At 46.6% G+C, this 20,359-nt stretch overlaps 1 protein-coding gene across 2 annotated transcripts in view; it reads right to left on the bottom strand.

The window, feature by feature from the left end:
* Positions 1-1,079: 1,079 nt before the first annotated feature.
* The window catches only part of tmem132e (transmembrane protein 132E), a 243,723-nt gene continuing 224,443 nt past the window's right edge, over positions 1,080-20,359 (bottom strand). For both annotated transcript variants that reach the window (XM_056594165.1, XM_056594164.1), the window contains exons 6-9: positions 19,376-19,581; positions 14,366-14,651; positions 6,437-6,631; positions 1,080-2,247 (exon numbers count right to left, since the gene is read on the bottom strand). In XM_056594165.1, coding sequence (XP_056450140.1) covers positions 1,096-2,247; positions 6,437-6,631; positions 14,366-14,651; positions 19,376-19,581 — 1,839 coding nt within the window. In that variant the 3' untranslated portion in view covers positions 1,080-1,095. The remainder of the gene's footprint in view (positions 2,248-6,436; positions 6,632-14,365; positions 14,652-19,375; positions 19,582-20,359) is intronic.

Raw genomic sequence — 20,359 nt, 5'->3', positions numbered from 1 at the left:
AGGATTACATAGTTACAATCCCCGACATTTACAAACTTGGAAATAACAAAAAGATAAAGCGTCAAATCTTGATTGCGCCGATCTCCTTACATGCAGAGAATGTCGGAGACGGTCACGTCGTACAAACTTTTTCCATGTTTCCCATATGATGTAGCGTCAGCAGTAGTATGTTACAAGGTCGCTACTACACCGTTTATAATAATAATAACAATAATAATAATAATTATAATAATAGTGAGTAGGAATGAGCCGACAGGGAGAGTACCTCCACATAAGGAGTGTGAACTGTGACCTGTTGCATAAGGCATCAGCTGGGGTGAGGATAGGAATGACTGAAGGGCACTGCACTTGACTACTCGTGGAAATGTTAACAACTCAAAGGGGAGGGGGTGAACGAACTCCAATACAAATCACAGAATTTGTTCCAGCCAGAACATTGATGGAGGAAATCGTTTTTGCCGTGACAGGAAATATCTTTCCTCAATTCGGCAAGAATGACAAAAAAAATATACGACTAACAGTAATGCATCTTTCTGAGTCCTTTATAGGTACGTGTTCATCAAAGGCCTCTTCGTCTTTTGGTCTAAGAGCTCTGATACAGTAGTATCAGAACAAGATCTTGAACTGTAAGTCAAGCACTCTTAAACTCTCCTGTCTGTATCAAGCTCCCCATCCTCCTTCAAAGTAAGAGTTCAGCCTCTCTTGTCTAATCGGCGCTGAATCCAGTGCTATCCAATGCCAATATTGTATTTCAATGGGTAGCTTTGAAACATAATGTGTCATATCCTTGCTACATGAAATGAATCTTCTCCTGAAAAGCCGTATTTTATTTGTTGATGCATCCTCTGGAGTGGTCTTTGGCTTTCCTTGAACTACATGTTTTTCCATCTTGAAAAAGAGTGAGCGCGTATGGGACACCAGCACTGTGCAACACAAACCCTGCAGAAACCAACAGAACAGAAAAAAACTAAACAAAACATGGGGCCGCTTGTGAAACCGTATCAAGTCCTTACCAAGACAAGTACTTCCTCCCCCGCCCCCCCCTGGATAAGACTCCCCTCCAGCCCTTCCCCCCCGTTTGACCTGGCGCCGACCTCACGCGATCTCCTTTATTCTGCGCATGTAGTCGTGCAGTTCGGCCGGGTCCTGGAAGCCCATGTCTTGGCACACCCACTGGATGTCCTCCTCGTCGGCGATGGGGATGGAGTTGTAGGGCAGCTCCTCGGTGGGCAGTGTGCTGAACGTGGTGAACTTGACCCGCTTCCTCTTGGAGGTGGGCGACCCTGCCTCCTCGCCCGCCTCCGCCTTGGACGAGCCCCCGGAGCTGCCGTCCCCCCGGCCGTGCACCTGGCTCTGCACGCTGGTCTGCGAGCTGCCGCTGCTGTGGTGGTCGCCGTGGCAACAGGTGGGCACCCCGCCCCCCTCCAAGGGGTTGCCGGGGCTCTCGGCCAGCTGGGGCGACAGCTCGCCCCCCTGGGTGCGCAGGGGCTGCCCGTTGCCCAGGAACACCCAGTGGTGGGAGTGGTCCATGTTGGCCTGGCCCTCGGGCGGGATGCGCTTGTGGCGGTACTTGAGCACGAACACGATGCAGTTGATGAGGAACACCAGGATGGCCAGGCAGAACACCCCCAGCAGCGCATACATGCCGATCTCCAGGTCCGACATGTTGCGCGACGGGTGGAGGAAGCCGTCGTCGTCCTCGTCGTCCTCTTCCTCCTCCTCCTCCTCCTCCTCCACCACCACCCCGGGCGCCCCGCCCTCCGTGGGCCGCTCCCGGTGGCCCACCAGCGTGGGGAAGTTGGTGTAGTCGATGGGCACGCTGGCCGGCTGCTCGTTGGACGCGTCGTACCCTCTCCCGCCCACGTGGGTCTCCACCACGACGGGGGGCCGGCGGGTGACGGAGGAGGCCGTGCCGGCGCCGCCAGGGGCGTCGCCGCCCTCGTCCTCCTCCTCAGAGTCCTCCTCGGGGCCGAAGCGCACCTTGACGGAGACGGCGGCCGCGGCGATGACGCTCTTGCGCTTTGTCTTCTGGCAGGCCTCGCAGATGGTCATCTCCACCCGCAGGGCCTCCCCGGCGCCCTCGCCCTCGGCCACCACCGCCGGCCAGCGGGGGGGCGGCTCCTGCTGCACCGACACCAGCCGCTCGTCCAGGCTGGAGGCGTTCAGGTTGTAGTCCTTGGGGTCGAAGTAGGTGAGGGGCGCGGCCGTGCCGTCGCTGAAGTACATCCAGACGGACAGGCTGGCTTCCTGCGGAGGAGGGAGAGAAAAGAAAAGCACAGACAACACCCGGTTGGATACGAGCCTGGAGCAGCGGTCTTGATGTTTTCTCTTGCAAACGCTCAATGCAACCTTATTTCTTTCTTATTCGGCTAAATAAATAAAGGAACACGACACAGCGGGGGCCCCGGTCCGACAGATGATGAATGGGGTTCTCGTTGTGTTTCTCCCGCTTTTCTCCTTGTTTTATTTTTTCTTCCCTTTTTTTTTTTTCTCGTTCAAACAAATTGGCTTCCGCCCCCATCAGGGGCCCTGCATGGGATTTGAATATCTGCGCCAAATTGGGCCTTTGAAGCTGTGGCCTTGCTCTAATCCCTAAATCTCCGAAACGTCTCTCAACAACTTAAGTACTCTAAAACACAAGACTAAACACGCATACATTGAGCATCCCACACGTCCCCCGTCCCCCCTGGTCACCTACCCACCCAAATAAACAATTAGACTCACCACTGGAAAGACCTGCTCTAATAAGTGCACACATTAAAGCAGTGAGAAGGAACGGGGGGGGGGGGGGGGAATGACCACAACAAACACCCAGAAGTCCACCAGACGCGCAGCCTCCCAACACATTGCTGTACGGTATAAGCCAGACGCACCACTCCCTACTCCCTACTTCAAGTCACTCTAGGCTAGCCTGTCTCAAATAGTGGAAAATGGCCATTCTTTGTCTCTTTTTCTCTCTCTTTCTTGTGTGTGGTAGTAGTGTTGCCATTTGTAAGGGTCCAAGCCCACAGGCCAGTGATTACAGGCCTGATTCATGACAGGGCAGCAGAACACGAGTACAGACTCATGAGTACTAGAGACCTGATACCTGTAGACGGGCAGAGTGGGACCGGACCCATGATTAAAGTAATTAGCTACAGATGTGTGCCTACCCCCGCTTTGACACAGGCACAGAGAGGGTAAAACAGGACTAACAGAGAATTAAATTATATGTTGGAACTGGGCCTTTTGGACTTGGACATTTCCTAGACGGAAAGCCCCCAGCTCCCGATCTGACACCATATCCACATGCCTGGCTTCTAATACCTTTAACCTTTTCAAAGCATCAAAGTGTTTTTCTGCATTATAATGCTTTGGCACCATCGGTCTACAGATGCACAATTTATTTAAACCTATGACACCAAACTGTAACCTGATCGTGTAGTTATATGCTGTATTAAGAAGTGAATCACATTGTAACAGTGTCATTGAACCGAGTCGACGCACTGTTTCCAACTTGATACTGGCCGACTGACTAAAAACAAACGCCGGCCCTTCCCAAAGCCAAGGCCCTTCCTAACGATGTTCAGCAGACAGAGCATGGCATGATGAAGCCATGGCTGCATCATCAAGGCGTCCAGTGGCACATGCATCCATGTCTGTAGAGTTTTCTTCTGCCCCTTAAAAGGAACTTTCTCTCTGAAGTCGCTTTCTTTTGGGAATGGTCTTCCTAATGCTGTCTCCAAGGGCCCAAAAGTCAACCCCCCCCCCCCCCCGGCAAGTAACAACGAAAAGACCAGAAAGAAAGACAGAAAGAAAACGATACAGTAAAAAAGCCTTTCCTCTCGCCCGCTGTGGAGCCAGTTATTTTGGGGGAAAGGCTCCATCGTCTAGTCAAGTCGGGATGAAGGTGCACTTTGATTCCATCCACATTAAATTAAACATCAATGATTGCATACTCAATTATTTTTAAAGAAACCCATCAAGGGGTGGAGAGTGATTTTTGTTGGGTACGGTATATGAGACAACTACTTAAAACGGGGAACCCGGGGGGGCGCAACTTGTTCCATGGTTTGAGGCTGAAACGAGGCTGTATGTGCGCGTGCATGTGCGTGCGTGCTTGCGTGCGTGCGTGCGTGCGTGCGTGCGTGCGTGTGTGTGATGCACCTGAATTCATTCATAAACTAGGAGCTCTGGTGTCCAGAAGGAAGAGTCATGCGTCCAGTAATGCGGTCTGGCAACAGATGTTCTGTTGTTGTGGGCCCTCTATCATGCATTACATACTGTACTGTAGTAAGTCCGTCCTATAACCTAAGTCTAACTATAAAACCTGTGTGAGCAATGAGCCACTGGCAGATGTCTTCTATCCACCCAGTGTCTTAGTCTCCATCCAAGATAACAGACAGAGAGAAACCAAGACCTCATCACCTGAAGTCTAATCTGTTATCCAGAGCTTGGAACCAAAGACTGCGAGGGCTGAGCTACGCCTTGTTTCCCTGTTTCGTTACGGGGATATTAACATAAATAACTAATTTGTGCCAATGGCTTTAAGAAAGGGAATTTAATTATTGTATTATTATTGTATGGAACTGTATTACTACATTGGCCAGTCTACAGGGTGTTGAATTGAACCTTCACATACACTGTTTTACAGTTCACTTCTTCCTGCCATGTTTGTATTCGCTAATTTCATGCTTTCAGATCCCTGCCTCCAGCGACATGATTGGTTGCATGAATAAATGAATAAAAGGAAGTGAAACCGACAATTTGACTGATTAATTAATAGCTGTGAATATTAAAACAACAGCATAGAGACGCAAATGAATATTGTCAAACAAAAAATCGTGTTGAAGGTGACTTTTTGACATGACATTTACCACCAACTTGCAACATAATTCCTGAGTAACTCCATTAAACCAGCGAGACATCGTTCAAGTATGTAACTTAGAATAATAGGCTGGCACCTGCAAGTCAGCTTTACTGGACTTTGGGAAGATTTGTGTACGGATATGTGTTGATGCAAAGCGTCTTTAATTGTCAACAGCAAAAATATATTACACCCGTACCCATAAAGTTTCTATCCATTCCCAGAGTAACATTTATAAGGGGGACGGGGAGTTTATATATATTTATTTTGTGGGCAACAGAATCAAATGGCTTGAAATAGCTATGGCCTCCTCAGAGAGCTGGGCCGGCATGAGGAGTGGTTGCTTTTTATGGATTGGCCTCGGAGAGCACTTAGGACAATACATTACAATAATTAAATTTCAAGGTGGCCAAGAAGCGGAAAGCAAGAAAAATGTGAATTTAATACAGACCCCCCCCCCGCCCCCTCTCTCTTTCTCTCCCCCTCCCTCCCTCCCTTGTCAACCCCTCTCTCCCCACTGGAGCTTGGTGGGGTTGTTATTGCCTGGGTTGGCATCTGTCAGGCTAATGGAAATAAGTTCGAAAGAAAACGAGCAGAACCCCCGTCTCCCGCAGTCCAGCAAACAAGCACTCACGCACACACACACATAAGCATGCATGCAGTCAGGCAGGCAGGAACACAAACACACACAAACATAAATTCACACACACACACACACACACACACACACACACACACACACACACACACACACACACACACACACACACACACACACACACACACACACACACACACACACACACACAAGCAGACAGGGGACCAAGCAAAGTCCATCATAAACACACGCTGATATATGCACACAACAATTACTCGCACACAGACACATGACATACACAAAATCACACACAAACACACACACCTATGTGCCCACGCCAAACAGATCTTTGGGTGAACCGTTGCCAATTAGTTCTTTGTGAGAACTGTAAAAAGCCAGAGTCCCAGGAGTAGCACTAGGAGAGACAGAGAGAGGGAGTGAGCGGGAGAGAGGGAGAGAGAGAGAGAGGTTTCTGCTGCCCAAGACATCTCTCAAAACCCCACTATAGCACACAACAGCGCGCTTGGGACCTGTAGTTTGATAAAAAGTACAAGTCTTTTTAGTTTGGGGATCTGAAAGTTTCAGCTACGATAATCATCAAATAACCACACTACTAACTGGTGTGGCGTCCTGCCGGCCACTAGAAAAAAACTCCAACGAGAGACATTACTTCAAGAAAACAACCAGCTGTCCTTTCAGACCGATAAACAAACTAAGCCTGCCCACTTTGTCTGTATTATCACTGCTGTGAGAGAGTGTGACATTTAAGGCTGCCTTCAACCGTCATTTTTTTACGGCCTGCGGTTCACGCCACTGGAGCACAATAATAATAAAAAGTAAGCAAATAAAAGAATCATAAGTGGGAATTATAATATTATATCACATACATAATACGTAGATAATACGTGCTTGAAACAGACATTATATCGGAGCCAGTGGACGGGTACTTCGTGGGCGCGGAGAAAGAACACAACCACAAAATAATACAATACCTGCTTGGGCGCAGTGAGGGTCTGGAGGCCCGTCGCCTTGGCGACCATGGTGTGGCTGTTGCCGGGGCTGGGCTGTAGCGTCAGGCTGAGGCCCGCCACGGCGTGCACGCGCAGCTCCGTGATGGACACCTTGTCGTCAGTGACGGAGAACGCCGCCTCCCCCAGGACGGCGTCCACGGCCAGCGGGGACTCCACCTGGAGAGACGGAGGAGGAGAGGATGATGAGCCCGGGGGCGCCACAACGGTGCTCTGTTATTGCCTCTTTACATTTCTTGTTATGAGGGGAAAGTGTCAGAGTGACATTGTTTTGAGTGGGGTGGAGGAGAACAGATTTATCGTCCTTATCAAAAACCATTTTTCAGGGGAGGGGGGAGAGGTTAGGAGAGAGCGGGGGGGGGGGGGGGGGGGGGGGGGGGTCTTGGTTGGTTCCGGCCCCCTGTGCAACACCCGGCGTTATTAGCCGGCGTTCCCGGTGAGTCGCAGGTTTAATGGGGCCTGGATGCGTCACGGCCGGGTAAACACAGGTGCAGCTCATATAACGGATGGCGTCTCCGCTCCATTTGTTTATGTCAAATAGTGTTGACAAAAAGAGACGGAGAGTGGTTAGCGTTTAGGCGGCTCGCATGCCGGTGGGCTCCGGCGGATGGGAGAGGTAACGGAGCGACGCGTCGATGCGCTGGTTCCACACCCTCCTTGTTTACCGGCGGTCCGGAGACCTCCCCCAACACGAAGGGGGTGTCGTCGTCAGTGAGGCGCAGTGTGGTCTACAGCCGTCGTTATATTTAAACGTGGTCATTTTTGGTCACACAACGTGAACGACAAACGCACACAAACAACACTCGATGTTGCCGGCTGTGAGCAGACACTTTATGTGTTCGGTATGCAGTGATTTGTCCCATTGAAGAAAAACGAGGGAGTTCTGATGGTACCAAGCAGCAAGGCCAACATCGTTATCTGCGTAATATGCTTACAACATTAACAAAAGCCACACAAGTCTGTACGTAATCATCTTCACGGCACGATGCTAGAGAGGAAGCCGAGTCGATGCTTCTCTGGTGGGCTTAGATTAAACACACAGCATCAAACAGAACAGCAACAACAAGCAATCAACAATGATCAGGATGAATCAAGCCGGCCGGCTGGTCGTACGCAACGCCACGCTCCGTATTACCATCTGTCTCTTCTGCCTCACAGCCGCTGGAGCCGCAGATAAGAGACAGAGTGCCGGGGAACCAGACACGAGGCGCAGTGAGACGACACTCATCTTAAAGTCACCCCTTGCTCTGTGCTCCAGCTGCATCTATACACTGGTCCACCCGCCTCTTATAAATCAGGCACTCGGAGAACACGTTATTTACTCTGCACAGCTCGTAAGAAAACAGAGGTCAGGAGGAACTCGGTACAAAGTTAAGAAGTTGTTGAGTGAAGCACCGCCACATGTTGTTTTGAATGCGGAGAGAGAAAGAGTGCCCTTCTATTTGATTTGCATATTTCCTCCATACAGACTTTTAAAATCAAAGAGGCGATGACAGTCTCTTTCAGATCTTCGTCAAAACAAGAAGCTGAAGAGAAAAACGAACAAAGAGAAAAACGACAACACTCAACATTTCTTCAATTGTTTTGTTCTTTCCAATCTACCGGCTGGATGTTTTAAGTATTGTCTTAAATTGTGACATTCATAAATAGGATTTTTTTTTACTACAAGAAACAAAAATGCAATGTTGAGAAAGAAAGGGATGGCGGAGAAATATGTGAACCGAAGAGACCTTTATTTATCTGCGATCTTCTTTACACATGCGTCCTTCTCTTGCTTGGCTGTCATTATATAAAGCTCTCTGTCATGGCGGGAGTATTCGGACATATGTATACCGTATACTGACTGGCTTAAGAGGATTATTCAGCCGAAAGTTCACACACTAGATAAATGAAAATCGATATTCGACGCATTGACATTTGACACACACTGGAGTTGATGTAACAGACCACGTCTTGAGGTATCTCTGTATGCAGTGTGTCCTGATCTGACACATTACCGTACACACCTGCACACTGCTGTTGAGCACAGCTGTCACCTGACAGTAGGAGCAGTGTGATGACTGACATTTTGGCATTGGACATGAAATGTGACAAGGCCTTTACATGACAGGTAGGGGTGTTGAGTTCCTCTGCCGCAGTGATGTGTGTTGAGGCGAAAATAAATAAATAACTTCAAGCTCAAAGTAGGGTAAGCGTTGACATCACACAATCGTCCCTGGGAAAAAGAGAGAGAGAGAGGGGGGGGGGGGCGGAGCCTGCGACCAAACCCTATCAATTACTAAACGTCAAATCTTTCAAGAAGGACGATTGTGATATTCCACTCGTAGGACTCGGGATTATCTCGCTCAGCCGAGATCAAGGCGTCGCCGCCTTGTATATTTAACGGCGAGACTGCGCCGTGGAATCAAAGCATTAGCTAACCGCTCCTCCTGAATGCAGCCCTAAGGTTCCCCTAGCCCGTCTCTACTCTTGACAAATCACGCTCAGCCACCACACAGCATTTCAATTTCAATCAACGCCGCCATTACTTTGTACGCTCAGCATGCGCGCACACACACACACACGTATCAATTCTTAGTGGCGCACCGCGCACCAGCCTGCCAATCTCCTTTTATTACAGGCTCTCCTCCCCCATCACACTCTCGTTGTTTTCCACGGGAGGCATCCGCGGAAGCACTATGGAATTGGTTCTCCATTTTCATTATTCTCCGTGTGTGCGTGGGTATCTATGTGTGCTTAGCGTGTGTGTGTGTGTGTGTGTAGGCTGTGAGTGCATTAGGGCTGAGGGGCTTGAAGACGCAGAAAATTCATCACCTGAAGATCCTTGCCCACATTAACGGTGCAAAAGGGGGAAAGTGTGTGTGTGTGTGTGTGTGTGTGTGTGTGTGTGTGTGTGTGTGTGTGTGTGTGTGTGTGTGTGTGTGTGTGTGTGTGTGTGTGTGTGTGTGTGTGTGTGTGTGTGTGTGCGTGTGTGTTATATGCGCCGAGGGGGTTTGTGGGGGAGGGGAGTAGAGTGCACTTCTATAATAACTTGTGTTTATTATGCTTATTGTGTTATTTGTTATATACATAATGTAATTTGGGGATGTGTGTTTGACTGTGTGGCTGTGTGTGTGTGTGCGCAGTAATGCACAGCGGTTCCTCACGGTATGAGAGAACCCTCCCAACATCACTCCCCCCATGCTCCGCAGTGTGGGGCTGGAGATTATCCTTAGGGGATCCCAATGATGTGGCCCATTTCACCTCGCCTCGTCATAACACCAAAGAGGCATTACCAAAACATCTGTAAAAGACGTTATTAAACAGATGCAGAGACGTTGCTCGGCACAGAATGTACGGTATGCCTGGTTGCCATAGCGTCACGTATGGTCCTCTGTATTAGTAGTGCATGCTTATTCATTTCTGTTTGCAATCAGGGGCTCTGTTTTCATGTGCATTTTGTACTGACTACATCAATACTGGCTCCATAAAGGAGAGTTATAGCTGAATGGCTGCATGAATTAGCATACGCAGGAGCACACACACACACACACACACACACACACACACACACACACACACACACACACACACACACACACACACACACACACACACACACACACACACACACACACACACACACACACACACACGCACACACACACACACCCACCCATCCACCCACACCCACACATGGAGCGTTTGGCCTTCTCTTTAATAATAATAATAAAACTAATAATAATAAAACATTGGAATTTCTGTTGTACTTTGGGGTTCATCTTGTCTTGCACCCAGACGTGGTTATGGACAGGAGAAGAGCACTCACCTTGAATAAAGATGAAGCAGAACAAGGCTGTGAATATGGGTGGCGAATTTGAGCACAACGGTTATTTGCTCTAGGTTCCCCCACTCATAAATCAAAGAGGCACTTTAATCCGCCATAGGATTTTCATTTTTTTTGTTTTGTGTTTTCATTTCATTTCTTCCTGAGTCGTTATCTACACAAGGGGCAGAGTGGGCTCAAGCTCCAGCACATCTGGCTGTTTATTTTTAAATAGGCATATTCTTCTTACATGGTGTAGTTCCTCCGGTAACATTAATCACCATACATGACATACTGACAACATGGTGGCCTACAGAGAGAAACACCAAAGACAGGTCTTCTATGCTCGATTATGTAGAGAGAACAACATGGGGTCTACAGGGAGAAACGCCACAGACAGGTCTTCTCTGCTTGGTTATACAGAGAGAACAACATGGTGGTCTACAGGGAGAAACACCACAGGCAGGTCTTCTCTGCTTGGTTATATAGAGAGAACAACATGGTGGTCTACAGGGAGAAACACCACAGACAGAGTCTTCTCTGCTCGGTTATATTGAGTGGCAGGTCTCACTTTCAATTGTCAAACATGTCAATACAGTAAGGTAGATAAACAGAATATTTACAAACAACCTATACAGGGAGAACAGAAGACACCATTGCCAAATATACTGAACTCGAAGATGAAACCTGTCTTTAGAGAAGATGTCATGGCAGAGTAAACTTTTGCAACATTTGCTATGAAGGTATAACAAATGTCATCCATGACCTGTATGTCGGTACACAAGTACAGATTACATCAGCGAAGTGGATCAAACATTGATCCCAATTGTATTTTTGTGGAATTCTTCACTAGATAGATAGACACTTTATTGATCCCTTGGGAATGCTCCTTCAGGGAAATTCAAAACTATTTGGGTATGTGCAAAATATTTGGGAGAAATACAGTATGTCGATCAACGGCTTATTTTTTAGTTAAATTACATCCCCTATTATTGCCCCATTCAATTCATCAATAATGAAGATGATAAAGAGATAGAAGAAAAAAAATGATGATGAGATGATAATAAAATAGAAGAAATTAACAAAATGATAGCAAATCGTCAGCTCCATAACTGATTGCCTTTATAATATTTCCAGACATTGTTATATCTAGTCTTAACTTAATCTATTGTCATGCACATGACCCTGTGAGGGTGCTTCTTGTAGCGTGTGTTTGTGTCCATCGACAGGCACCCCGGTGTTAGACACCATAGTGTGGCTCATTGGAGGATTGTTTGGCGAGACCAATCTACAGATATTGGGCCGCACACACCAGAAAGAGAAAAGAAAACTACAAAGCCAGGTTGTTTTGGTGTTTCTTGTTTGAACAGTCGGATTAATGATTCATGACAGCTTGATGAGAGCTCCCTACCAACATCTCTTGTATGGAGTTTTGCATGATCAAAGCTGCCTTGAATTATGTTTTAGTTTGGCTTTAAACTATCATATAACTATTGTTACGCATATTTATGACTCCCAGAGAAAACCCCCATTCTTACAAGTTTTTAGAAGTCGAAGCAATACCCAAAACTATAACAAACAAGTCTCTAATGTGTTTACATATACTATAGTAGAACAAAAATGGTTCGACATGGATAGACATTTGAATTGCATCTAGTGTCTCCCGAATATCGAACAAGAAGATTTCCAGAACTTAGACATCGCTCTGGCCAAACTTCTGGGGAGGGCCGGCCGGAGAACAGGAAGTGCCATGGGCGTCGTCAAGGGGTTTCCAAAGTTATAACGGATATATTTTTGTGAACGCAATTGTGAGTCGATTTTAACAAATGTATTTCCACAGTGGCCAATACAAGTTTACTACACAGGCTGGATATTTTAAACCTTTACAGAAACTTTGCTTAAGGATGTTGTTTTTCGGACAGGATGCTTTGTTTAGACTGTCTTCCCACCGGCAACCAGAAAATCTTAAGTAAAAGAGCTGGCTGAGTTTGTGTTCGCTGTTGGCCCAGGAGGGATACCGACCATCAGAAGAGGAGGCTATTGCTGTAGTTATCAGCCCTCCTCTGGATCACTGATTAATGGTGAGCCATATCATGGTGGTTGTGGTTCGACCCTTCAGGCTGTTTTCAGGAGTGATCAATTCCATCTAACTACAGATCCCGGCCCCTAACAACAGGATCGGTTGAAATACATTTGAATCATGTTCAACGCCTGTTCCTCCAGATTTTAGCCTGATTTCCATCAGAATTTGGAAGTTCTTCATAAGTCTGATGGCGGACGACTGACAGTCCCCAGAGCCAAGAACGCATGTACTCCTGGTTTTATAATGCAAAAACAAAGCCTACAAATGGCATAACTTAAATTGTGCAGCTTCAATAGGAAAAAAGTTGGGTTCAATTTGTTTCAATCTCCTGTTATACTAACTTTATACAATGATACATCCACCCATTTGTCACACAAAATGCATGGATGTGAATTAATGTGTTCTTTGATTTAATTATTCATTGAATAAAAGAATGAATGATCTAGGCAGTATAAGGAGAAAGAAGAAAGGAAGCTAGGACTAACTGATCATCCAGCCCTGCCTGCGACCACATTAAACAGCCCACCTCTAAACTTTTTCATATTCATGAGCTAGCCCTGGGTGCAATAAGTTATTTAGTTCTCCCTGGAAGAGTCTGGTGGACTCCTCATTTCAATGGGGATCTAAGCACGCCATGGCTCCCTTTCCTGTTGAATATTCTCATTGTCCACAGCATGGCCCCACTCGGGGAGAACTCTTTCAGCATCCACTGAACCAACCACCTCCAGCTTCAATCCAGGCTGATCAGAATGAGGGGATCCAGCGACTGCAGAGTGATCACATATCCGTTTCCCCAGTGGCATACAGTTCTACATCCACAAGTTCACAGGTTTTTGTCCAACCCGTGGGATCGCCAGGTCCAGTCGAGCATACTACTGTGTGTTCTGTGCAACCTATACAGGGCTTGATGCAAGATGAATAATGTTCAATACAGGTTTCTATACTATTTACTAGGAATGGTTCCTATTGGGGATAAAGGTAGGTTGATGCTAGGTTGATGCTGCATTGAAGCCAATTGCATTTTGCTATTTTGTATCTCCATTAATACTAATACACTGCAATCATCTGAAATAACTTGTCATGCTGCGACATATGGACTAAGTTTCATTACATAAAAAATTAAATAAAAACTGATGAAACCTTCATCTTAAACAAAATCAATATGGCAACTTGTGGCCCGGGGGTGAAATGTGTCTACATCAGCGCCCAGAGTGGGAGAGATACCCTGATGATCAATGGGTTTGGTTCAAGTGATGGATCGGTCACTCCATTCTCCTGCCCGTTTAGTTGTTGACAGGCATATTCGCTGCGACAACTAATATATTACTCCTGACAGCCAAGCAGAGTGTGATCAGCCGTGGAGAGGACACAGAAGACAAAAGCAAGCCCTAATTGTTTCCTCCTGCTCCTCCTCTGTTAGTGACTGACCGGTAAACATCAGCCACGTTAAATGTTAAGACAATTACTTTCTTGGCAGAAACACAAAAAAAAGGAGAAGCAAGGGAGGTATAGTCAGGAACATGACGAGATAATGAAATGTGGAATGTGGAGAGAAGGAGAACAGCGACGTTTGTGTGTTAATTTAATTAAAACTACAACAGGAAAATGACCATCACCCTGGAAGCAAACTGACAAGCTGGGCAGATGCAGCCCAGAGTCTTCACAGCCCAGGAGGCTTCCTAATGGCCTCCAGCATTATATATATATAGGGGCCATGATAGTATACTGGCTAGGTTGCTTGGTGCCTCAAAGGTTACCCCAGTAATTGCGCAGGAACTATGTGGGGCTGAGGCTAATGAAACTGCATCCTGCATTTGAGGAGGGCAATGGCCCTCCCACCCACCCACCCACCCACCCACCCACACACCCACACACACACACACACACACACACACACACACACACACACACACATGCTTTGTCTCGACGGCCCACCCTCCAACACACCCCCCCACCCTGAGGGATGGGTGAGACCCAGGGCTGCCCTCCCGTTGGCTCCCTGTACCTTGAGTGCGGTGGCGCCCAGCTCCAGTCCCACCAGGACGGTCCGGTCCACCAGCTCGGCGATGCGGGGGTCGGCCACCTTGAGGGAGTCCTGCACCAGGTCGGTGACGTCCACGCGCCAGTCGGGCCCCAGCATGGTGATCACCTGGTCCGTGCCCTCGGCCGACGTGGTGTGGAACTGGGTGAGGACGCGCACCAGCGCCCGCTGGTACTGCAGCGCGCAGCCCCGGCTGACCCGCGGCTCATCGTCCTCCTCGTCGGCGGCCGCGTCGCTGTCCCGGGTGCTCCTGACGCGGCGGGGGGGGGGGGGGGGGGGGGGGGGAGGTAAACAAACGCATGGGTGAAGATGTCAATGGACCGCATTGATGTAAGGGCTGTGTTTGTGACCCTCTGGCCTCTGGAAGGGCTTCACACGTGGTGGGTCTTTTGAAATTGACGCGTTCATGCTCGGGCGGTGGCGTCGGGCAAGCGAGGCGAACGGGCCAATTGTCAGGACCAGTTAGGGTTCGGTGCCTTGCTCAGGGACACCGTGACACCGCGATCGAACCGGCCGTGACAGCCTGGTTGACATCGCATACAAACACAAAGAGGGTGGTTAAAAATAAAGATCATAAAAAAATAGCTCAAAATAACTCCAGTCTTGTCGAGTGCCTGCTGTGTTCGACTCCCACGACGAAAGGTACTTGGCACCCCTGCAGCGATCCTTGAGAGTCTCCTACCCACCTCTTTAATGAGATGGATCTGAATTCTCTAGGTATTGGCTTTGGATAAAAGCATCTGCTAAATGCCTTAATGCTAACGATACCAAATACACATATCTTCAATAGTCCACAGTCACAGAACACAGTCACAGTGTGTATTTATTAACAATTTGGAGTTTGGAGAAGGTAAACAAGGATATCTACCCCATAGAGAGTAGAAAGTGAGAAACACAAATCCCAACTGAGGGTTTAAACAACACGCTTGGACATAAGTCCTTCTCATGAAGGACGCAAGAACAGGAGGCTGATGGATTTCTCAAGGGCTTTGCCTCGCTCCCAGGGGGTTTTGATAGACGGATCATTGTGATAATACTTAAAAGACGCCAACACTCTTTTAGAAGGAGTATAATTTCCAGAACCTTCACACTAGCCATCACTAGCTAACACCGAGCCCTTCCTTGCCCGACAACCGACCAATGAGGACGCTCGGCAGCACATTTTTCAAAGGTTACTCTGTTCCAAATCAAGCCCAGCTGTAGGTGTATTTAAGAAGCCATGCTTCAGAAGGCAGGATTAACTGTGTCTCGATAGATGTGCTGACCTGTGAGCTGTTCGGTGAAGTTTGAAGAGAAAACAAGAGACTGCTTGTGACTCTAGACTCTGCCATCAAGGAGGCAGTTTCTTTTCTGTCTCACACGCTCCTACAGCTCAGGTCAGAGAAGACTTAACCCAGGTGCCCTCAGCCTCCCTCTGACCTGAAGTGTAATGTCCATTCTCATTAGGGTCTGAGATCCGTACGGACACACAGTAGGCTTCAGTGAACAAATACCGATTACACCAATCCCTTTCCCTTTTGTTTTGTTTTATTTCCCCCTCTTCTTATTTTTTCGAGCTTCAACTGCAAAGATAACAGCACAAGCCAGTGAACAATATATATATATATATATAACCTGCTGCACTGTAGCAAGGAAAGGGCCCACGGCAAAGCCAAGGTTACCTGAGACCTAATAAGTGAACGAGGTTATCTTGTGCCATGTTGACATAGCAAGTAGTACTGACGACGGGAGGGGACGGGGAGAAATATAACATATAACGTGAAACTGTGTCAGTGGGGGAGAGAAATGATTGGAAGCAGTGAGAAGAAAATAAGAGGGACAACAATTGTTGCACAACCAGACGGATAGACACTGTCTTTTTTTTCTCTCTCCATTTCTTCCAAAAAGTTGGAAGAAAACCAATAAACTGCCCGGCATGATCTTGGTTACAAAAGGTACAACCGGCAGGGGTGAGGAACAGGAATGCAAAGAAAAGAAAAACGTGGGCCTTGTACATCAGAAATAACACGTCCACCAGCCGGAGATAGGGGCTCCCGGTTAACAAAAGGAAATGATAACGGAACTATTTTTCTGAAGGGGGCTGGGGCCCAGTCTAGTCAGTATGCAGGAGCATATCAGCAACTCCACTGTTCTGAGTGAGGCCCCAAAACTAAGAGGAGCTATCTCTCGCCAGCGGTCTTTGACACTGCAAAGTACCACAGGGCAAGGTAAGGGAAAATGATATACTCTCAGCGAGCCCAGACGATGTGCAGCGCGGAGCACACAGTCATTTCTCACCCGGAAAAGTATTACTTTGGCCAAGCTCTCGGCTACGGGCGGCAGTAGAAAAGGCTGGGGAAGCTGGGTAACGGAGCCCTATATATAAGTAACGGCAGGCTCCTGTGTTTACGAGAGCACAATGTAACCCCGTGTCAGAGTCACGCAGAGATGGCGGTGAAAAAGACCCATCGACCTATTGATGTATTGATTGAGAAAACGCTGTGGCTGAGCACTGTTTCAATAGTGCATCAAAAATAAATATTAATATATATTGTTTTTTCTTTATATAATATGTTTATGTCTCTTTCGGCTTATAAGATCTATGGTCATATACGGGGAAATAAAAGAAAAGAAATACACATGAAAACTAACACTATCGTTTCAAATCTGTTCTAAAAAAAAAGGGAATTTGTTACGGTAGCCTTCGAGCAAGGCGTCATTGGCTCTTCAGCATGCACAATTGATTTCTGTTGTTGAATCCACTCCAAAACAATCTGCAGGATTGCGTCTGCAAATCCTGCGGCCAAGGCCGTCTGTGATGGCAGTTGGTGGTGTGAATAAGATATTGAACCAACAGGCAAACGTTGATGAAGAGTAGTAGCACTATATTCTCTGTATTCACTTGGAATTGATTCATTTTTGGGTTCTTCAAAGGCAAACATTGAAAAATCACAACACAATACCATTTCATTAAGATAAATAATGGAAAACGACGATTAGTACATAAACTTCAATGGGACGATTAAGAGCCGAAGGAACTTGGTTTGACCCGAATATTCACAACCTACCAGTAGACATGTCTAACGCGGCTACCTCAACGACCTTGAACGTAATTCCCTGTAATACACTTTTTTCTGACGTCACTAACAAGCCTAACACTTAAAAACTAAGATTTGTCTCCTTAAAACTCAGTTCGAAAAAAAGAAGAGAAATCGCTGGTCCACATTCTATTGGACCCTTCTATTTACGCAAAAAGGGCCGAAAATAGCATGTCCACCCGACTGTTGTGTTTCCATCCCCGCCGTTCAGTGGGAGCATATAAATACCTGTGACTACTGAAGATTCATTTGTCACGAAAATGAATACAGATTGTGACCTTTCCCACAAAAGATATAAGCCCGATGTTATTGGTTGTGATGTGTTTTTTGGTCTCATGGGAAATGGGATTTATATGCTTTGGAATCTCACGCATATATTGTGTTGTTTCAAAGAGCAGGTAACCTATAGAATAAATATGACACAGCCTTCAAGGTCAAATCACAATGGAAGCATTGAAATACAACTTCACAAATCAACACGTCTGGAGTATTTTCAAACATTTCACTTGGTTTGGTTTTTGCTTGTGTTAGAAGGGATGTGTGTGTGTGTGTATGACACATTTGTTAGAAGGGGCGTACCTGTCTGTTTGTGTGCATGTGTGTGTGCGCATCTGTGGTACCTGTTTGAATGAAAGAAGGTTGTCATGCAATGTCAGTAGTCCAGATGCCCCGATTTGAGAAAGGATTGTTTTCCCCACCTGGGCCCGGTCTTTGAAAGGTTTCCCGCCTCCTCCATTACCATTCATTCTCCCTAAATATGACAATGATGCATCTGACTGCCATTCATTAGTATGCATGTTGGAGACATCTCATTTCATTTGTATCACCTGCTCTAGTGTCTGCTATTTACTAAACACTATCACTTCAATACGAAGGCTGCATGCTGGGACTTCACTCCTCGAAGCATAGAGCCATCACACGGAAAAATAATATGTCATCTGAGGATCTAATCTCTTCTGCAGATAGAGGTCAGGCATAACATAAATAGTTCATGGCAGCTTCATAGCTGTGTGGATACTGCTTTAAACCAACTTTGGATGACTCTTCAACTTGACTGGGGGTTAGAATAATATATCCTTGCCATTTTTCTCATTGCTGTTCAGTTATTCATTTCTGACCTCCTTCTAATCCATATCTGAACTGCGTAAAGGACAAGGCCATATTTTTTTTTCTGTTTCCTTCTGTTTTCTTTATAAATGCAGTCTTGTCCTTTAAGCGCCTGCTACCAATCTCTTGCCGCTACAAAACCCTTTTTGAGAGCCCTCCGCGAGTCAAGTGGGACCTTTAGGAGTAGGCAAACACTAAAATGAAATCATGGGGACAGCACAAGCTATTGCATTGTCATTTCTGTTTGCTTAAAAAATAGTATATTACATATCTGAAAAGGAGTAGGAAGAATTATCAGCCCGGGCCATAGATTGTGAAGTGCATTAACCGTGTGGTTTAATGTTTCTGTTCAATTAGTCAAATGACTCTGCTCACTCGGACATCATTGTATACGGTGAAGGAGCGTTTGAACCAAGCATCAGCATCCATATATCATGACATATATACGACTTTTCTCTGTAGAGAGTAATTAATATAATTTGAAAGGGGAATAGGTGGGATAAAAGTGTTTTACTTCTTCCTACTCCTTTTCAGGTATGTAATTAAAAAACTTTCTGTTTACACTTCGAGCAAGTGCTTATTATGTGAAGTAAAGAAATCCATTCAAATCCGTTGGTTCGCTCAAACACAGAACATCCTTGACACATGACATTTTACTGAACGAAAGCCACCCAACAGCGGAATAACGAATAAAGAATAAAGAATAAAAAGTCATTCACTAGGTGGATGGTACCAGCCGTTTCAAAATCCAACCCCACTGCATAGACCAACTGCAAATGTCCTTCCTCACCTCCGGTCCGGCAGAATGGGCACCCTCCACCCTTTGATGAAGCTGAGGCTGCGGTCGGACAGCTCCAGCTGCAGCGGGAGCTTGGGCACCCACACCGTCAGCTCCAGCGGCGCGCTCAGGTGCTCGTAGCTGAAGATGACCCGGGCGTTCATGGACCCCCGTGTCTCCTTTCCGTTGACGAACACGTAGTCGCAGTTCATGGACACCTGGTGGAGAAAGAGGGGGAGACGGGGTCAGAGGTCGGCAGGTGTCGGAGGCAGCCATGTTGTCGTTGTTGGTTCACTGATGACTTCTGGGCGAATAATGTAGATATGGATTACTTTCTTTATCCCAGAGAGTCCTTTGAGATAGGATCTACCTCCTTAGTTTAGGAGGTAGAGCGTAAGGTAGAGCGGGCTCACTTGTGAGCGGAAGGTTGCTAGTTCGATCCGATTCGAGTGCTGAGGTGTCCCTGAGCGAGGAACCAACCCTAACTGCTTCCGACGAGCTGACTGTCGCCGTGTGTTGTTGCCACCGACGTTGGTTTATGAATCTGTGTATGGAAGGGTGCAAGTAGCTTTGGATAAAAGCATCTGCTCAATGTAAATGTAGCTGTATTTTATTCTTTATGAACGATTGATACTCAAAACCCAAGCTTTCTTGTCTTTAAGTTCATCCTTTGTCTGAAGTGACCTGAAGAATAGGTGATAAGAGGTAAGATTCTTCACTCATTATCTTATAATATTGTTCTACTAAATGATGCTATTGAATATTGTTTAGCTAATTAATGAACAGAGCTATTGTTTACCACACATTAAAAACACTTTATTACCATATTAGCCATATTGGCATTTATATATCACAACTATGGATATAATCCACTGTGCACTGTGATCTTTGAAACATTTCTAATTAATGATAGATCTAATGAAGTATTTCCAAATTTTGGGACAAATTTGTTACAAAATTGCAATAAGCCATAAAGTAAATATTGGCATTGAACTA

Source organism: Gadus chalcogrammus, chromosome 7 (genome assembly GCF_026213295.1).
Source record: "Gadus chalcogrammus isolate NIFS_2021 chromosome 7, NIFS_Gcha_1.0, whole genome shotgun sequence".
NCBI lineage: Eukaryota > Metazoa > Chordata > Actinopteri > Gadiformes > Gadidae > Gadus > Gadus chalcogrammus.
This window is presented reverse-complemented; position numbering and strand designations above follow the sequence as displayed.